Source organism: Hemitrygon akajei, chromosome 7 (assembly GCF_048418815.1).
Source record: "Hemitrygon akajei chromosome 7, sHemAka1.3, whole genome shotgun sequence".
In the NCBI taxonomy this organism is placed as follows: Eukaryota; Metazoa; Chordata; class Chondrichthyes; order Myliobatiformes; family Dasyatidae; genus Hemitrygon; species Hemitrygon akajei.
In genome coordinates, this window is record NC_133130.1 from 68,385,800 (window position 1) to 68,406,258 (window position 20,459).

Sequence of the window (20,459 nt, forward strand, 5' to 3'; positions counted from 1 at the left end):
ATTTCACTATCTTTAACTTTTCATCTTTTTTCCACTACCACTACCCACTGGCTTTTCACATCGTCCATTTCACTTTCATCCCATACTCAAACTCCAGTTTCACTTCTGGGCACAGGCTTGTATCCATTACACAGAATAAATCAACAGATACATCAGCTGTGCTTCCTCCTGTGAGCACTTCATCCTGCAAGTGCCTCTCAACTCTGTTGACTGAGCAGCCTCTTATACCAGTTTTTCATTTCCTTTTTTGAAAATCTCTATAAACCCAACAGTGTTTTTATACCCCTCTTTCTGCATCATAACCTTTGCATAATCTTCTGTCATTTAATTCCTTCTACCTTCTCTCCTGTCACAGACCTTTTGTTCCTCCTCCCTTATATGTTCAATTTACTAATGTTTCTATTGTGTCAGTTCTGATTAAAGATATCTCACTGAAAAGTTAACTCTGTTTTTCTTTCCACAGATGCTGCCTGTTCTGCTGGGCATTCCTAGCATTTTTAAAAATTTTCGTATCATCACTTGTTCTGCTAATCAATTTGTTAGATGGTGTGGGATTTTTACTTAGAGAATAGAATAATTATGTATTGAAGTGGGAGCACATAGGAACACAGAATTTCTGATTTTTGGAATGACAATGTCAGTGGGAGGAAATGTCATGAGAACAAAATAGTCGGCAGTAGCACTGACTATATGGAATATTTCTGTTCTTCAGTGCAGAAGTGTGAAAGACTGTGCTTTTAAAAGATACTTTACAAGTTTTGTCCAAGGGATGGATTGGAGGTGTTTTGAGTGATGTGAATATTCTGCTTCAAATCTGGCAGTTGTGAGCATTTCAAAAGAATGTTCCATATCAAAAGAAATTAAGCTAGCACAACCTAGACAGCACAAACAAAAGTGATTACATGACAGATGGGGAATTGTGGGCTTCAACCTACATTATGCTGCTCAGGATGCAGTGCAATGGGTCACAAGTCAGTAGCAAAGGTAGCTATAAAGTTCCAAGGTAAATAAGTCATAACCTTGTTGAAGTACTTCATTTGTATTTAAATATATATTCACAGTGTAAACCAGAATACAAAGTCCCAGGGCTGTATGTTATCGACTCAATTGTGCGCCAGTCCCGTCATCAGTTTGGTCCAGAAAAGGATGTGTTTGCTCCCAGATTTTGCAAGAACATCAATACAACTTTCCAGAACTTGTACAAATGTCCTGCTGATGACAAGGTATGTGTTTTGCCTCCAATCTTTCTAATGTATTATGCAGAGTTAATTATTACATTGATTTAACACATTGTAACTAAGAAGTTTGGTTTCTTTTGAAGAAGCATATTAATTAGGTTCTGAGATGAATAAATCCAACACGAACTTTCCTTTTTTTAAGTGAACAATGCGGGCTAATTCATATTTGCAATGGAACTAGCTTCGGTGGTTGACTTTTTAAAATTTAATCAAATTTGTTTAGAGTAATTGAAGTTTGCAAACAGTTAACTGGTCAAAGATAGAAAAGGTAAAGTAAATAGGAGATCAGTGAAAATGGGGTAAAAAAATATAAATGCATACTCAGAATAGAACATAAAACAGTATGGCACAGGGACATACACGTTGTCAAGTGATGTCTGCACTGACCGTGATGCCAATCTAACTTAATCCCATCTGCGTTCACAAGGTCCATATCCATATATTCCTTGCCTGTTCATCTGCCTGTCTAAATACTCTGTAAATGCTGTTACCATATTTGTTTGCACCAATTCCCCTGCCTGCAAGTTCCAGCAAATGCCTCTGTATTTTAAAATAAACTTGCTTCTCAGATCTCCTTTTCAGTTCCGCCCTTTCACTTTAAAACTCTGTCCTCTCGTGTTTGACACTTTCATCCTAGAAAACTGATTGACTATCTACCCTTTCTATGCCTGCCATCATTTTATTTATTTCTGTCAGGTTCCCCATCAGCTCCCTACACTCGAGAATAAATCATTTTGTCCAATTTTTTTTTGACAGTACTGACAAACCTAGGAAGCATCCTGACAGACTTCTCCTGCACCCACTCCAAAGCCTCCATATCCTTTAACTTGATAATCAATTTACAATGGGAGATAGAAAAGGCATGTAATAAGGGCAATGCTGCAATAGCCATGGGGATGGGGGATTTCAATATGCAGGTAGAATGGGAAAATTAGTTTGGTGCTGGATCCCAAGAGGGGAAATTTGTAAAATGCCAATGAGAATAGCTTTTTAGGGCAGCTTGTGGTTGAACCCACTAGGGGAAAGGAATTCTGGATTGGATTTTCTGTAATGAATCAGATTTGATTAGGGATCTTAAGGTAAAGGATCCCCTAGGAGACAGTGATCATAACATTATAGAATTCACTCTACAGTTTGAGAGGGAGAAGCTAAAGTCAGATGTATAAGTATTACAGTGGAGTAAAGGGAATTACAAAGGTATGAGAGAGGCAAAGTTAGCCTGACTTCACTGGTTGGGAAAATGTTGCAGTCCATTATGATGAGGTTTCAGGGTACTTAGAGGCACATGATAAAATAGGTCAAAGCCAGCATGGTTTCCTTAAGGGAAAATTTTGCCTGAAAAATCTGTTGGAATTCTATGAGGAAGTAACAAGCAGGATAGACAAAGGAGAATTAATGGACCTTGTGTCTTTGGATTTTCAGAAGGCCTTTGACAAGGTGCCTCATATGAGGTAGCTTAACATCTACAAGCCTGTAGTAATATAGGAAAGATACTAGCATGCATAGCAGTCCTGATGAAGGGTCTCGGCCCGAAATGTCAACAGCGCTTCTCCCTATAGATGCTGCCTGGCCTGCTGTGTTCCACCAGCGTTTTCTGTGTGTTGTAGCATGCATAGTATACTGGCTGACTGGCATTATTCATTATTCACTTTACCATTATTCCTATGGTAAAGCATAGGAATAAAGGGGGCCTTTTTTAGTTGGCTGTCAGTGACTAGTAGTGCTCTGCAGAGGTCTGTGTTGGGACTGCTTTTTTAATAGTATATGTTAATGATTTGGATGATTGATTTGATAGTTTTGTGGTCAAATTTGTGGATGATACAAAAAAGGAATGGACAAAAGTGGCAGATGGAATATAGTGTAAGGTCATGCTTTTTGGCAGAAGGAATACAGACAGAGTATTTTCTAAATGGGAATAAAATTCAAACTTAAGAGTTGCAAAAGGACTTGGGAGTGCTTGTGCAAGATTCCCTGAAGCTTAACTTGCTGGTTGAGTCGTGGTAAGGAAGGCAAATGCAATGTTAGCATTAATTTTGAGAGGACTAGAATATAAGAGCAAGGATGTAGTGCTGAGACTTTGTAAGGCATTGGTCAGACCAACTTGGAGTATTGTGAGCAGTTTTGAGCCTCTCGGCATGAATGGTAATGGGTCAGGTACTAAAATATAAAATGGCTGTGAGGATGGCACTGTCAGAATTATTCTGGCAGTTGTTGAAGGTCTAATCAATAGATAGTTGTCCTTTGAATAGTGGAGAAAGCCGAGCACAGTTAAGTGGGATTGAGGCAAAAAAGTAAAAGGATGACTGACTGAGAAAGTGGACTGTTTTGCTTTTGAACTGGACTTTGATCATTCATATATGTATTCATGAGAAAATCAAAATTACTTTTAGCTAGACATTCAAATTTGTTTCCACCTTCCCCTTCAAAAATTGACCATGATTCCTGATACACTGCAGTCTCAGGATACAATTTCTGTTTAATACTAGATAGTGAATAATGCTCACTGTTTATAAACTGAGCATTTGAAGTATTCATGGGGCTAAATTATAATGTTTTTGCTTCCCTCAACTCCCCACATTCTGCCAAAATTGACAATAAGCTTTAAACTCTAACCTCTACTGCTTATTTGCACCTTTGAAATAAAGTGGCTACATACTGCTGAAACTATGCAAATACACTGACTGGTATAAGATATGTTGGTGTGAAATCCACCATAAGAGTAATTTATGCATTGTTAACACACTAACTTCATATGCTGACATTAAATTTTACAAATGACAAATCTAATATTTTTTTATTTTTATATGATCAAACCTGGGTTCTCTTGATCAGTGACATACTACTTGACCCGATGATGTTTTTAGAAGGTTTGGATACACTCTAATTTCCCAACAATGTCTTCACTATTACTTGCAATGAAGGCTGCGGGAATAGTTACTTTTCTGACAAAGAACATTTTTTCTCATTGTTCTGCTCTCAACAGAGGCATACTGATGCTGGGAATCTTTGGCAATTATAGAAATTAGTATTTCAGACATAAGAACTTAAGAAGTAGGAGTAGGCCATCCGGCCCATCGAGCCTGCCCCACCATTCAATAAGATCATGGCTGATCTTTCGGTAAACTCAGCTCCATCTACCTGCCTTTTCCCCATAACCCTTAATTCCCCTACTATGTAAAAATCTATCTAACTGTATCTTAGATATATTTGGTGAAGACGCCTCAACTGTTTCCTTGGGCAGGGAATTCCACAGATTCACCGCTCTCTGAGGAAAAAACAGTTTCTCCTCATCTCCATCCTAAATCATCTGCCCTGAACCTTGAAGCAATGTCCCCTAGTTCTAGTCTCACCTACCAATGGAAACAATTTTTCTACTTCTATCTTATCTATCCCTTTCAAAATGTTGTATGTTTCTATAAGATCCCCTTTTATTCTTCTGAATTCCAGAGAGTATAGTCCTAGGCGACTCAATCTCTCCTAATAGGTTAACCCCTTCATCTCTGGAATCAACCTGGTGAACCTCCTCTGAACTGTCTCCAAAGCCAGTATATCCTTCCTCAAGTATGGAGACCAGAACTGCACACTATTCCAGGTGCAGCCCCACCAGTACCCTGTATAGTTGCAGCATGATCTCCCTGCTCTTGAATTCAGTCCCTCTAGCAATAAATACCAACATTCTGTTTGCCTTCTTAATAGCGTTGTACCTGCAAGCCAACTTCTTGTAATTCATGAACAAACACTCCCAAGTGCCTCTGCACAACAGCATGCTGCAAGCTTTCACCATCTAAATAATAATCTGCACTTCTATTATTCCTTTCAAAGTGGATGATCTTGCATTTACCAATGATGTATTCCCTCTGCCAGTCCTTGGCCCACTCACTTAACCTATCTGTATCCCTCTGCAGACTCTCCACATCTGTACAATTTGTTACTCCACTCAGTTTAGAGTCATCAGCAAATTTTGCCAAGCTGCACTCATTCCCTTCTTCTAAATCATCAATGTAAGTGGTAAACAGCTGCGGGCCCAGCATCGACCCTTGCAGCACCCCACTCACCACCGACTACCAACTGGAGAAACACCCATTTATATCAACTCTCTGCCTTCTATTGGTTAACCAATCCACTACCCATGCCAATACACTTCCTCCAACTCCATTTATAAGTCTCTTGTGCGGCACCTTATCGAACGTCTTCTGGAAATCCAAGTAGACGACATCCACCTGTTCCCATCTATCCACTGTACTCACTGTGTCCTCAAAGAACTCCAGTAAGTTTGTCAAACAAGACCTGCCCTTTCTGAATCCATGCTGTGTCTGTCTAATGGAACCCTTCCTTTCTAAATGTTTCGCTACTTCTTCCTTAATGACCGCTTCAAGGATCTTCCTCCTACAGATGTTAAGCTAACTGGCCTATAGCTGCCCGTCTTTTGCCTACATCCTTGAAGTGGCGTGACATTTGCCATCTTCCAATCCGCCAGGACCTGCCCAGAGTCTAGAGAGTTTTGGTAAATGATTACCAATGCATCTACTCTAACCTCCGAAAATTCCCTCAGTACCCTGGGATGCATCCCATCAGGACCAGGTGTCTTAATCTACCTTCAGGTCCTCTAGTTTACTCTAGACCCTCTAGGCTAATGACATTTCATAGAAACATAGAAAAACATAGAAAACCTACAGCACAATACAGGCCCTTCAGCCCACGAAGTTGTGCCGAACATGCCCCTACCTTAGAAATGACTAGGCTTATCCATAGCCCTCTATTTTTCTAAGCTCCATGTACCTTTCCCAAAAGTCTCTTAAAAGACCCTTTCATTAGTTCCATTGAAATATGAGTGTCATCAATATGAATGCTCATGTCAGAAGGTTCTTTGGCAACGTGGGAGGTGGTATCTCGTGCTTGATTTTGTAAAAAAAATTACCAAGCTGACTCTTCCAAAGTAATTCATTACTGTTATTAGAATAATATAATATTATGCTAGAAGCTGTTGAAGACTACAAAGCAAAAGTTTGCTGATGTCTTTAGTACTGGTATACTTACTGCTGTTCCTGTATTAATCAGTCCAGATTGAGCAATATAAAAATGCAGAGTCTCTTTAAAGGTGGCCTACAATCAAGTTCAAGTCAAATTTATTGTCATTTAACTATATACATGTATATAACCATGTAATGTGTATAGAAATGAAACAAAGTTTCTTCGAACCAGGGTGTAAAGTGCAGAAGTACACATTACACACGATGACTTTGAATAAAATCTACAGATGAATCACACATAAATAAAAAAATAAAGTGCATTAACCTTAAATATTGGAAGGTACGGAGCAGATTAAGTAACACTTTGAATACAGTGTGGCTGGGAGCTGAGAAGTTTCATGGCCTAGGAGAAGAAACGTTCTCATCCTGACTCTTGTTGTTTTTATGCATCGTAATCTCCTGCCTGATGGTAGAAAGTCAGAGGATGCTGAATAGGATGGGTGGGATCATTAATAATATTAAGGGCCCTGTTTTGCATTGATCCTGATAAATGTCCCAGATGGATGGTAGGGAGACCCCTATGATCCTCTCAGCAGTTCCCACAGTCCTTTCTAGGGACTTCTTTCTGGTCCCATTGCTCAACTGCTCCCAAACCAGATGGAGATGCAACTTGTTGGGACACTCTAAATGGTGCTCATGTAAAATGTAAGTTGGGGGGTGGGTGGAGGCGCTGCTGTGCCTTCTTGTACAGGAAAATGATATTAAGGGCTAGGTGAGGTCATCCGTGACGTGAACTCCCAGGAACTTGGTGTATTTAACTCTCTTAAGGAGGAGCATGTACTCACAGAGGGGGGTGGTTTGTCTACACATTCCTGACATCCATAGTGAGTTCCTTATGTATTAATGGAGATCATTTCAGGTAGAATTATCAGAAAATAAATTGCATGCCACAAGGAAGCATTGATTATCACATATTAGTAGTTAGGTGGTAGTTAAATGCTTAAAAGGTACTGTCGTTGGGAACAATAAAAGCTGCAGCCAGAATTCTGAAGATTAAAAATCTGCACATTAACTAGATCAAGGGCAAACTGTAAACTGGATTGTTGACTGTTGTTGTACTATTTCCTGTTCTCTGAAGAAGTTAAGCAATATTCCTTTCCACAATTAAAATTAAAGAAGCAGACACTTTTTAGTTTTGCTCATGTGCAGAAGTATTTTGTCTTGGAATTCAACATAAATGAATTATAGGAGTGAAATTTGTAAAACTCCTCTTGTACTTCATGAAGACTGAAATTTAAAATTCCACCTTAGATGTGGCTTGTGTTTGCTTCAGTCTCAGAATTCTTTTGCACATACCTTTCATTCATTGTATATAGCTGTACAGAGCTTCTGGGTTTTCTATATATGAGGAAATGAAATACCGTAAATTTCGATGTATAAACCGACCCCCTATTTTCAAGATTTTAAAAAGTGATTTTTTCATGTTACCTTTGTATAAGCTGACCCCTTTTGTAGAGGTTTTTGATTTAACCAGAAAAGATTACAAGATCTCACATGCCAGTACTCAGCTTTGCCGGATCCGGAACCTGGAAATTTAGTGAACCAATACCTGCTAAGAAAATAAGCCTACACATTGTAGAGCGTTATAAGCAAATTCTTAATAAATAAATCAGGGAGGGAAGTTTTGCATTAGGTTCCCAATGGTACTCAGTATTGAGTTTGTGACCACCATGTACAAAAGATTAAAATGAATGCGATATGATGCTTGCTTCAAGCTGAAGGTTGTTGATTTTGCTAAAGGAACGAATAATTCTGCAGCTGCTAAGAAATTTAGTGTAAATGAGAAACAAGTGAGAGAGTGAAGAAAGGCAGATGACATTCTGAGGGAAATGCCAAAGATGTAATGTGCAAACTGCGGGAAAACATGCCAGTGGCCGGAACTTGAAGGAAAAGTTGTAGAGTGGGTGAATCACCAGCAATCATCTGGATACATTGTTACCAGAGAAATTATTCGAGTTCAAGCGTAGAAATGGGCTGAAAAAGACTGAGGTCAGCGAAAATTTCAAAGCTATGCGAAGTTGGTGCACCCGATTTATGAATAGACGTGATCTTGTGTTGAGACAAAAAACAAAGATTGCTCAGAAAATTCCCGTGGGGTGTTGTTTACGTTCAAGAATGCTGCTGGATGGACAAAGCAGGTTGCTTGAAGTGGGTTAAAGAGATGTGGCATTGACGTCCCAAAGGTTTCAGGAAAGAAAAGTCACTACTTGTCTGGGACATGTTCAAAGCGCACTTGTCAGGTGAGACAAAAGCAGCATTGAAAGCTGAAAATACAGACATTGCAGCCGTCCCCAGTAGCTTGACGTCCGTGCTCCAGCCACTAGATGTGAACTTAAACAAGCCATTCAAAGAATTCATGCTTCAACAGTGGAATGAATTTGACTCAAAAACAGCCAATAAATATGACCTGTCTTCCATGTATTTGTTTTTCCAAAGTTGGCCCCTCTGTATAAGCCGACCCCCTAATTTTAGGACCAAAATTTAGGGCAAAATTCTCAGCTTATACACCGGGATTTACAGCATGCTTATTTTCTGTTTTTGCCTGCTTTAACTTCAATTATTCTATTGAATTTGGGAATAAAACCTAGCAGATTCCGGAGTGAAGCAACCAAATAAAGGTTTATGTACTGAACAAACCAAAACCATTTTAATCCTTCCCTCTTAAAGCTAGTATTTAATACTTCAAAAACTCCAAAACTTTCATCTATAAATTTGAATAACAAATGCAGCTAATTACTTTTCATTTTCTCAAACCAAGCAAGAATGGGGAAGCACAACTTTTGATAGATCCTTTAGCTCACACCATGAATTTGAAAACTTAAAATCAATAACATTACCAACATTTCCCCTTCTCCAATTCATAGGAACCAGTTTCTTTACTGTGTGTACAGTTGCAAGAAAAAGTTTGTGAACCCTTTGCCAAATGGTCTCAGCCAGAAATGTTGACTGTACTTGTTCCACAGATGCTGCCTGGCCTGCTGAGTTCCTCTAGCATTTTGTATGTGTCCTTTGCAAATAACTGTTTTTCTGCATTAATTACTCATAAAATGAGGTTTAATCTTCATCTAAGTCACAATAATAGACAAACAGAATCTGCCTAAAATAAAAGCACACAAAAACAATTGTACTTCTTCTCGTACTTCAACAAAGGGTAACAGCAAAAGACATGGGGAAATCTTTAGAACTTGCTAAAGTCTCTATTCATGTGTCCACTATAAGACAAACATACAAACATAGAAACATAGAAAATAGGTGCAGGAGTAGGCCATTCGGCCCTTCGAGCCTGCACCGCCATTCAGTATGATCATGGCTGATCATCCAACTCAGAACCCTGTACCTGCTTTCTCTCCATACCCCCGATCCCTTTAGCCACAAGGGCCGTATCTAACTTATAACTTAACTTATAAACACGGAATAAAAATGGTGTTCATGGAAGGACATCACGAAGGAAACCACTGCTCTCTCAAAAAAAAAGCATTGCTGTACGTCTTAAGTTTGCAAAGGACCACCTGGATGTTCCACAGTGCTGCTTGGACAATGGTCTGTAGACAGATGAGACAGACATTGAACTTTTTGGCAGAAATGCACACTGCTATGTTTGGAGGAAAAAGGGCACTGCACACCAAAACCTCATCCTATCTGTGAAGCATGGTGGAAGGAGCATCATGGCTTGGGGTTGCTTTGCTTCCTCAGGGCCTGGACAGCTTGCAATCATTGAGGGAACAATGAATTCAAAATAGTATCAAAACGTTTTTACAGGAGTGTGTCAGGGTAGTAGTCCAATCACCTAATAAAAGCTGGTGGGTGATGCAAAAAAAAACTGATCCAAAACACAAGAGCAAACCAACAACAGAATGGTTTAAAAAGAAGAAACTTTGTGTTTTTGGAATGGCCAAGTCAGGGTCCAGACTTTAACCCAATGGAGACGATGTGGCATGACCCAGAGAGGGCTGTTCATGCAAGGTATCCCAGAAATATTGATTAACCAGAACAGTTTGTATAGAGGAATGGTTTAAAATTCCTCCTCGCTGTTGTTCAAGTATGATCAGCAGCTACAGGAAACATTTGGTGGATGTTATTACTGCTAAAGGAGGTTTAGCCAGTTACTAAGTACAAGGGTTTGCATACTTTTTCCAGCCTAGACTGTAAATGATGAAACAATGTTTTCAATAAAGATGTGAAAACTAACATTTGTTATTAGTTTAGGCAGATTGTATTTGTCTGCTATTGTGACAGATGAAGATCAGACTACATTTTATGAGTAATTAATGCAGAAAGCCAAGTAATTGCAAAGGGTTCACAAACTTTTTTCTTGCAACTGTATATGCATTTATTCCCCCCCAGGATCTGTATATTTTGACTATCAGATAAATGTTTGTGGGTATTACATAGTTGTAAAACTTAATGCCATGTGGTGAATTTGTTCCAGCATAAAAGTAGATACATTCAACGCTAGTTATTCAGATATCCAACATTTCAACAATTCAACATTTTTCTGCTTCATCTGCTGTGTAGCTTCATATTAAATCCTATATTTTAAAGAAGTAATTAAAGCTCACTACTATTCCCAATTCTAGTTGATGACACTGATATCAGTTTTGAATCAACTTTTATTTTGCCAAAATGCACCAGATATAGGACTCTTTAGTAAAGTGGAAATTTTGTTAGGAATATGCAATATTCCTATAGTTCCACTAGGCTCCCATAGTTTTTCACTCTTCTAGCAGTCCTAAGAGAAAGTTAGAGGTTGTTAAAGAAATGGAAAGGAAATGTGTTATCATTTGCTGTCTGTGGAGTTGGAAAACCGATAGTTTTCTTAGTTTCATAGTACCTCTAACCACACGTGGCCATACTCAACCTAAAGTCAGTTCTTGGAGACTTCACACAGTTTAATGTTGGTCAAATTGAATTGTTATTGCTAAACCATATCTGTGGAATAATATTTTACAATGATAGCATTTTTAAAAGTTTCCCTCTTGTCATTGTTGGCAAAAATTGTCACACAGTTACACATACATTTCTATTAATGTCTGTCCAACTTTCGGTTGTAATACTGCTGTGTCTGGCAAGGATTGACTTACTAAATCAAAATGCCTTCCTGCCTTGTGCAACCTTACAAATGTTCTAGGATCCCAATGTAACATTACTGAGTTACCAGGTTCTCTCTTTTGTTCACATTTGTCCTTAAATGCATGAATTTTGTCTACTTAATATTCCATACGATAATTTGTTCCATGTTCGTGTAACTCATTGTAAAAAGAGATACTTCCTAAATTCCTTATGAGTGATACATTTAGGTATTTTGTATTTGGATTCTATTATTTCTATATCAGTAATATCCAAAACTGATTTTAAGGGTTTCCGTTTTTTTAACTGAATTATGTTTAATTATATATTCATATGTATCTTCTGCACCTTCTCCAGTTAAGTTACCTATAAAAGCTGAACTTGCTGCAACTCCATTAATGCAGTCTCTGGCAGTAGTTAGACATAGCAAGGAAGGACTAGTTAGATATTTTCTACTTGCTATCATCCCAACTCTTTTTATTGTATCATGCTTAAACATAGTCAATCAGCTTACTCAGTACATAATAATTTTGAAACTGGAACTTTTCCTGTTGTGTGTTGCTCAGTTCAATGTCAAATAGTGCTTTTATTCTGTAAGACATTGAAGGAGTGTGACTTGTACCTTTAAAGCTCTCTTCTTCTTTCTCAACAAAAGACCCACCCTATTCCCCTCTGTCACCACCCTCCTCTGTCTACAGAGCTGTTCCTTACTCTCAACAATTTCTCTTTCGGCTCCTTCCACTTGCTCGAAACCCACAGAGTAGCCATGAACACCCACGTGGGTCTCAGATATGCCTGCCTTTTCATTGGCTATGTAGAACAGTCCGTGTTCCAAGCCTTCCTGGGTAATTCTCCACAACTCTTCAATTGTACTTCAACAAATTAACTTGGTTCATTTCTGACACCTCCCTCCCCTTTCTTGATCTGTCTCCATCTCTGGAGACAAACTGTTGACCAACATCTTTTAGAAACCTGCTAATTCCCATAGTTATCTTGACTACCTGTTCCCAGGATTCAGCCTTCCTTTCCTCCACTATTGATGCTGCTGTCACCTGCATCTCCTCCACCTCCCAGTCATCCATGCTCACCAAATCTTCTTGTTGCCTCAGATCGAGTTCCTCTTGTCCTCACCTACCACCCTATAGGCCTTCACATCCACCACATAATTCTCGCAACTTCTGCCATCTTTCAACAGGATCCTACCACCAAACACATCTTAACTGTTCCGCAGGGATCACTTCCTCAATGATACCCTTGTCCATTTGTCCCTCCCCGCTAATCTCCTTCCTAGCACATAAACCCTGCAAGTGGCAGAAGTGCTAAACCTACCTATTCACCTCCCCCTTTACTTCCATTCAGGGCCCCAAACTGTCTTCCAGATGAGGCAACACGTCACCTGAGAATCTGTTGGGATCACCTATTGTATCCGCTGTTCCCAATGCAGCCGCCTCTACATTGTTAAGACCCGATGTAAACTGGGCAACTGATTTGTCAAGCACTTCTGCTCTATTCACCTGAAAGTGCGATTTCTTGGTGCCCAATCATTTTAATTCCAATTCTCATTCCCATTCCGACATATTGGTGCATGGCCTCCTCTTTTGCCACAATGAGGCCATTCCTGGTGGACAAGCATAACCTCATTCCATATAGGTAGCCTCCAATCTGATGCCATTTCTTTCCACCCCCTTTCATCTTCTGTTTCCTACTCTGTCCTCTTACCTCTTCTTTTCACCTGCCTATCACCTCCTCCTGGTGTCACTCCTTCCCTTTCTCATGTGGTCCACTCTCTTCTATCAGATTCCTCCTTCTCCAGTCTTTTGCCTTTCCCACCTACCTAGCTTTATTTGTTACCTTCTAGCTGGTCCTTCTTTCTCTTCCCCCCCCCCCCCCCCCCCAAACTGTTTATTCGAGCATCTTCCCCGTTTTCCAGTCCTAAGAAAGGGTCTCAGCCTGAATTGTCAACTTGTTTATTCATTTCCATACATGCTGCCTGACCTGCTGAGTTCTTTCAGCATTTTGAGTGTGTTGCTCTGGATTTCAAGCATCTAGCAGAATCTCTTGTGTTTCCACCTTTAATGGCAGTGGTCTTACTTGTTCTCCAACGGGCAAACTTTAAATTGCTTTTATACTTGAATTATTTTTTTGTAGGGCTAATAGTTTCTCAGAAGGCCAATGACAGGATAGAAGTCATATTACCTCAGCACCCAAAAACACTTTTTTTTAGTGTGGATTTGGATTTTGGTGTTAACCATGTAAGACTTGCAGAACGAATTAGGTTACAACGAACAGAATTCTCTTATAAACCAGTGTGCAAAGGTTTTTAATTTCCTGATTTGATCATTCAGGAGGCTCTTCATTCGGTTCTGCAGCATAGTTTTTTTTCCCCCCCTTCCTCAACCTCCACAAAAACAGCAATTCAAACAAACCATAGGAAGGACATGACAGTTTTACTGTTCTATAACAAGTTTCTTTAAGATAAAAATTCCAAACTTTATCAATGGTTTTGGTTCATCTTTTAAAAAAAAATGAATTTGCTCATATTTCAATGTGTATGAGATAGTCAAGCTGCCGGTTGACTATTTAATCTAATAACCAATCAATGTGTATTTTACAGAGCAAAGTGGTGCGGGTACTGAACCTGTGGCAGAAGAATGGTGTATTCAAAAGTGAGGTCATACAGCCACTTCTGGATTTGGCAACAGGGATTCCACCGCCCTCTGTTACCCCTGCTATTGCCAGTACTGCAGCAACTGTGAGCAGCAACACACCAGGTAGCAGTCTTACAGTAGCAGCACAAATTAATATTTATTGATTAAGTGGAAATCAAAGTAATTTGGAACTTGAACCTAATAGTTGCCAGTTTTTGCATGCACTTGTAATCTTGGTTTCCATTGCCTATAGTAAAGCCAGCCTAACTGATGATGTGTTTGCATGTATACACCAGCGTTCACTGATCGGGATTCAATTCCCGTCATTGCCTGTAAGGAGTTTGTTCTCCCTGTGACTGAAGGTTTCGTCCGGGTGCTCCAGTTTCCTCTCACATTCCAAAGAATTGTGGTTAAGGGTTCATGCTGTGTTGGCACCAGAAGAATGGTGACACTTGTGGGTTGCTCAGCACAATCCTCGCTGATTTGATTTGACGCAAACAACAGATTTCACTGTATACTTTGTATATGTGACAAATAAAGCTAGTCTTAATCTTACAATTCCCATTCTTGCAGAAATAGTGTGAAATAGAGTTCATAGTGAACTCACTTGGACAGTGTGTTTAAAAAGTATACTATATACCTCATTTATTTCCTCTCATACATAATATGGCTGAATTGTGAAATTCACTTTGACTTCGGTGCACATTGGGATATTTTGTTTAGTGTAAGGGTATAAGAATACAGGATTTGATTGGATGGTGTCTAATATACCTACTGTATAATAAAATGTGAAGTCTTACAATATGTGACTAATCCTGTATACCTCTACCTTTTATTTCACAAAATAGAACTCCTGCTTCTGAGTATTTTTATTGACCAGAAATAACAATTGCTTTCTCATTTCATAATTTCATGGCTGTATCTCTTTAGAACACCAATTGTATTACAGCCTAGTCAAGGAAATTGGATTTGTGTCATTAAAAGCAAGCCAAATGAAGGACAGGGGATTTGTTGAGTTTACTTAATAATTATTTAAGTGAAACACTCTGGTTCTGTCAGCTGCGTAAGTCTGGGGAAGACAATCTCCGACCCCGCCAAATGTCTGAAATTGAGGTGCAAGCTCACCCCAAACTCCATTTGTGTGGATGCTGCGTGATTTGTTACCCTTTACAAATAAGTATCGTGAAATAACAGACAGTGCACCACATACAATTTAACAATTTCTAATTTGACTGAAGGGTTGGTAAAGAAAAAGCAAATAAAAACACAAAAGGCCCCATTTTATTTAAACAGTCTAATGTGCACAAGTTGGAGCTCACTGTTTTCCCTTCGCCGATCCTCCTTCGATCTCCCTGGGCTTTGTCGAAACATGACCCCGCTCCCCAGGTCTAGTCCTATGACCTCTTCTCTCCGGCATCGTCTTCCTTCATCTCCTACCGAACAAAAGACCCAGTTCACCTCGGTGTCAGGCACACAACACGAAAGCGCACTCCCTTCATTAGACGGCTCGCATTCCAAGGCACCCGTTATCTCTAACCATGACCCAAATACTGCTTTCCAGAAAGACCATTACGTTAGCAGTGAAACCTTTCCCAGGATGTTACATAAGTTTAAAATTATTATCTATGTACATATACAACCCTGAGATTAATTTTCCATCTGTCATACTCAGCAAATCTATAGAATAGTAACAACTGGATCAAAGAAAGATCAACTAAAGTGCAGAAGACAAATATAAATAAATAGTAATAAATAATGAGAACATGTAAAAACAAGATTAGTGTTATTTATGATACAAATTTTATGAAAATACAAGTTTAGTACATAACAAAAACTTTTCATTGGCTTGTAAGTGCGAAGTTGACAATTTGACTAATTAAATTGACATTGTAGAGCAGCTTCAACTAATTTTTGTTTCTATCAAAACAATCGTGATAGTGACTACAATAAGTTTGAACCAGAATTTTGCAAATATTTTCTTGTTTTATATATACCTCACAAGGTATATACAGTGGCATGCAAAAGTTTGACCCCTGGTCAAAATTTCTGTTAATGTGAATAGTTAAGTGATTGGAAGATGAACTGATCACCAAAAGTCATAAAGTTAAAGATGAAACATCCTTTTCAACATTTTAAGCAAGATTAGTGTATTATTTTTGTTTTGTACAATTTCAGAGTGGGGGAAAAAAGGAAAGGAGCACCATGCAAAAGTTTGGGTACCCCAGGGGATTTCAGCTCTCAGATAACCTTTACCAAGGTCTCAGACCTTAATTAGCTTGTTAGGACTATGGCTTATTCACAGTCATCATGAGGGAAGGCCAGGTGATGCAAATTTCAAAGCTTTATAAATACCCTGACTCCTCAAACCTTGTCCCAACAGTCAGCAGCCATGTGCTCCTCTAAGCAGCTGCCTAGCACTCTGAAAATTAAAATAAATGATGCCCACAAAGCAGGAGAAGGGTATAAGAAGATAGCAAAGCATTTTCAGGTAGCTGTTTCCTCAGTTCACTGATGAAATTAAGAAATGGCAGTTAACAGGAATGGTGGCGGTCAAGTTGAGGTCTGGAAGACCTTGCGGAGGGAACTGCTCGTAGGATTGCTGGAAAGGCAAATCAAAACCCCCGTTTGACTGCAAAAGACCTTCAGGAAGATTTAGCAGACTCTGGAGTGGTGGTGCACTGTTCTACTGTGCAGCAATACCTGCACAAATATGACCTTCATGGAACAGTCATCAGAAGAAAACCTTTCCTGCGTCCTCACCACAAAATTCAGTGTCAGAAGTTTGCAAAGAAACATCTAAACAAGCCTAATGCAGTTTGGAAACAAGTCCTGTGGACTGATAAAGTTAAAATAGAACTTTTTGCCCACAATGAGCAAAGGTATGTTTGGAGAAAAAAAGTGCAGAATTTCATGAAAAGAACACCTCTCTAACCGTTGAGCACGGGGGTGGATTGATCATGCTTTAGGCTTATGTTGAAGCCAGTGGCACGGGGAACATTTCACTGGTAGAGGGAAGAATGAATTCAATTAAATACCAGCAAATTCTGGAAGCAAACATCACTCTGTAAAAAAGCTGAAAATGAAAAGAGGATGGCTTCTACAACAGGATAATGATCCTAAGCACACCTAAAAATCCACAATGGACTACCTGAAGAGGTGCAAGCTGAAGGTTTTGCCATGGCCCTCACAGTCCCCTGACCCTAAACATCATCGAAAATCTGTGGATAGACCTCAAAAGAGCAGTGCATGCAAGGCGGCTCAAGAATCTCATAGAACTAGGAGCCTTTTGCCTGGAAGAATGGGTGAAAATCCCCCAAACAAGAATTGAAAGACTACAGAATTGGCTACAGAAAGCGTTTAAAAGCTGTGATACTTGCCAAAGGGGGCATTACTAAGTACTGACCATGCAGAGTGCCCAAACTTTTGCTTCAGGCCTTTTTCCCTTTTTGTTATTTTGACACTGTAAAAGATGGAAATAAAAAAGTAATCTTGCTTCAACTATTAAAGAAATGTGTCATCTTTAACTTTATGCCTTTTGGAAATCAGGTCATTTTTTACTCGCTTAACTATTCACAGTAACAGAAATTTTGACCGGGGTGCCCAAACTTTTGCATGCCACTGTATGTGCCTGGCTAGACAGGCATTTATATCCCCTCTTGTACATAAATATGCCTGAATTGTGAGAGTCACTTTGAGTTTGGTTCATATTTGGGTTATTTTGTTAAATATAAGGGAATAAGAATACTGGAGTATTTGGGTATTTCATACACGAAACTCATTAAAAGGTGGTGCACGGATCTGTAAGCATTCAAGTATCTTTATGAAGGTGTACAAAACTAAGCAGTTTCTGCTTCAAATAATGCAGTGCTTTCTAGGTACCACAGCTCAAAAAAATCTGTTTTGAACTTGGATGTGATACTGCATGGATTCTCCAAATTGATAATGCCACCTGATGTATTAAACAATGAACAATTTTGAATTTCCTTGTACATAGTTCATAGTTCTAATTTTAAAAAATCATAAAATTTTGTTCAGTTGCATATATGAAGAACATCAGGATGTAATCTTAAAATTAGAAAGTCTTTTTTGAAAAGTTACCACATGATAGTGTTGTAGTTGTCACCGTGCTATTACAGCTCGAGACGTCTGGAGTTTGGAGTTCAATTCTGGTGCTGTACTGTAGCAGAGTCTCTGTACGTACACTCATGGAATGCATGGGTTTTCCCTGGGTCCTCTGATTTCTTCCCACAGTCCAAAGACATACCGTGTAGTTTAATTGGTCATTGTAATTTCTCCGTGATTAGGTTTGGGTTAATTGGATTTGTTGGGTGTTGCTGGAGGCGCTGTGGCTGAAAGGACCTACTCTAAAATGAAGAAAATGTTTTAAAACTGGAATCCTCCTCAAAGGCTGGATCAATTAATACTTCAAGCTGATGGTCATTTTTCCAAAGTAAGAGTATCAGGGAAAACTGGAAACTAAAGTGGATAAACTGAGATGAGACAAAGATCAACCAAGATATTAACTTGCATTTATATAGTGCCTGTAACAGTGTAAAATATCCTGAGGCACATCAAAGAAATTCCAGCAAGCAGAATATCACAGAACGCATATGAGAAATTAGAGGGGTTCACCTGAAGCACAGTCAAACTTCTAAGTAATTTAAAAGCAAAAGTGGAAAGATTTAGTATCGATTCCAGTATTCCAAATGGTTCTTGCTGTGCATTTATAGCTTTAATAGTTATATTGGTTTAGAAGTTGCATTGTTTTTACAAAAAGAAATCAAATTTATTTACTTGTTTCATGGAACCATAGTATTTTATTATCACAGTTCCTCAATTATAGACAACCCTTATGCCTCAATCTTAGAGTACTCTTGTATTGTAGCTGTGAAGGTATTTTTCTTGCCTCATAATGCAAGTTCCAGTTTAGGTTGCCTCTTACAATCATTGATAATGAGTCTTTGAATAGAGTCCAATATGGAACACTTTTGATATTAAAATGGATTCATTAAAGTTAAGATAAGCAAAAGCTTTTTACTTCAAAAATATCACTCACCTTATCCAAATCTCTTAATACTTCATGATTTTTGAGGAAATGTGAGGAAAATGTAGGTGTTTTCTAAACGTTTTAGAGTATTTTTTGGTTTAGTAATTTTGTGAGTTTGCATTATTTATGCAAGAGAAAGTAAGTTGAAAATCTGACCTGTCTAACAACCATTAACGTAAACTTAATGACATGTATAATAATTCAAGAACAAATTACTTTTACATAAGATGTTAGTTTAAAAAATATGAAATTCAAGGCAGAGTGAAGTACATAAAGGAAACAAGTATCGATCCTCTAAATATGCTTATTGCAGCAAGTGTTCACTACATTTATTAATGAATTCAATAACACAAAGAGCCATATATCCAGGTTTGCCAATGGCACAAATACTGATGGACATTAGTAATTTGGTCAGAAATATAAAACAACATTAATCAAGAAAAATTATTAAAACTGCAGATTTTAGAAAACGGAAATAAAAGCAAAATGCTGAATATAATCAACAAACCTGATAACAGAGAAACTGGAAAGAGAAATAGCATTTATGTTTTGATTTAAGACCCTTTGTCAGATATGATGGAAGTGTCAAACTGATTAGGGGAATTCACAAAGCTATAGCAGGTAGAATCAACATATTTAAGAAATGAGGTTATCCTTTCCCTCCATCAAACTCTTAATTTAATATCTCCTCTGAAGTACAGCACTTCTTTCATTGTTTTAGGCTATATCGGTGTACTCAATTGCTTTGAAACAGCTTTCTAACTCAGAGGAGCGGATGTTACCGACTAAGCAGCAACTAATGCTAAATAGGCTATGATTGCCAATTTTTAACAACTATATATTTGGAGTACTACTGTCAATTTTTCAATAGAATGTTAGAAGAGTAATGATGCTGATGGTTTTAACTCAGAAAAATATTGATAAGCTGAACTTATTTCTTTTGAAATGAAGGAGCTGGAATGCAAGACTACTCTGGCTAATTTTTTTCCAAACATAGATGATGTCATCAAAATGTCATCCTCTACTCAAAAAAAAGATTTCTAGTATGGTTGAAAGAAGCATGTTATATCTATGATTTCCTTGGTGTTTAGATTTTCATTCCACTTCTTGTTGACTTTATTGCTAAAGTTGGTGAATCTCTATTTTGATAATTCCTTTATCTTTGCTTTAACATTGAAAACCATAAAGTTCTGAGCACTCTTGTAGTCCTGATTTGGTGGAAGTATTTTGCAATCTTTTGAGCTCTGTGAATTGCATTATTTGAATCCCTTAAATAGTTCTTTCCTGTGTCACCAATATGGTTAGCCTTTCAAACTTGCTTCCTAAACTGGTACATCTTTGCTCTCTTTTGATAAATTCCTTCAAAATCTCTGTTGCTGCAAAGTACCTGTTAAGTTTTCTGTGTAGGACAATGTAGTTAAGATATATT

General features: G+C 38.4%; 1 protein-coding gene across 3 annotated transcripts in view; it reads left to right on the forward strand.

Moving 5' to 3' along the window:
- tiam2a (TIAM Rac1 associated GEF 2a) overlaps positions 1 to 20,459 on the forward strand; it is a 209,062-nt gene that overhangs the window by 61,488 nt on the left and 127,115 nt on the right. For all 3 annotated transcript variants that reach the window (XR_012099625.1, XR_012099626.1, XM_073051114.1), the window contains exons 4-5: positions 1,062 to 1,223; positions 13,950 to 14,106. Coding sequence is in view for 1 of the 3 variants with exons in the window: in XM_073051114.1 (XP_072907215.1) it covers positions 1,062 to 1,223; positions 13,950 to 14,106 (319 nt within the window). In the remaining 2 variants the exon portion in view is untranslated. The remainder of the gene's footprint in view (positions 1 to 1,061; positions 1,224 to 13,949; positions 14,107 to 20,459) is intronic.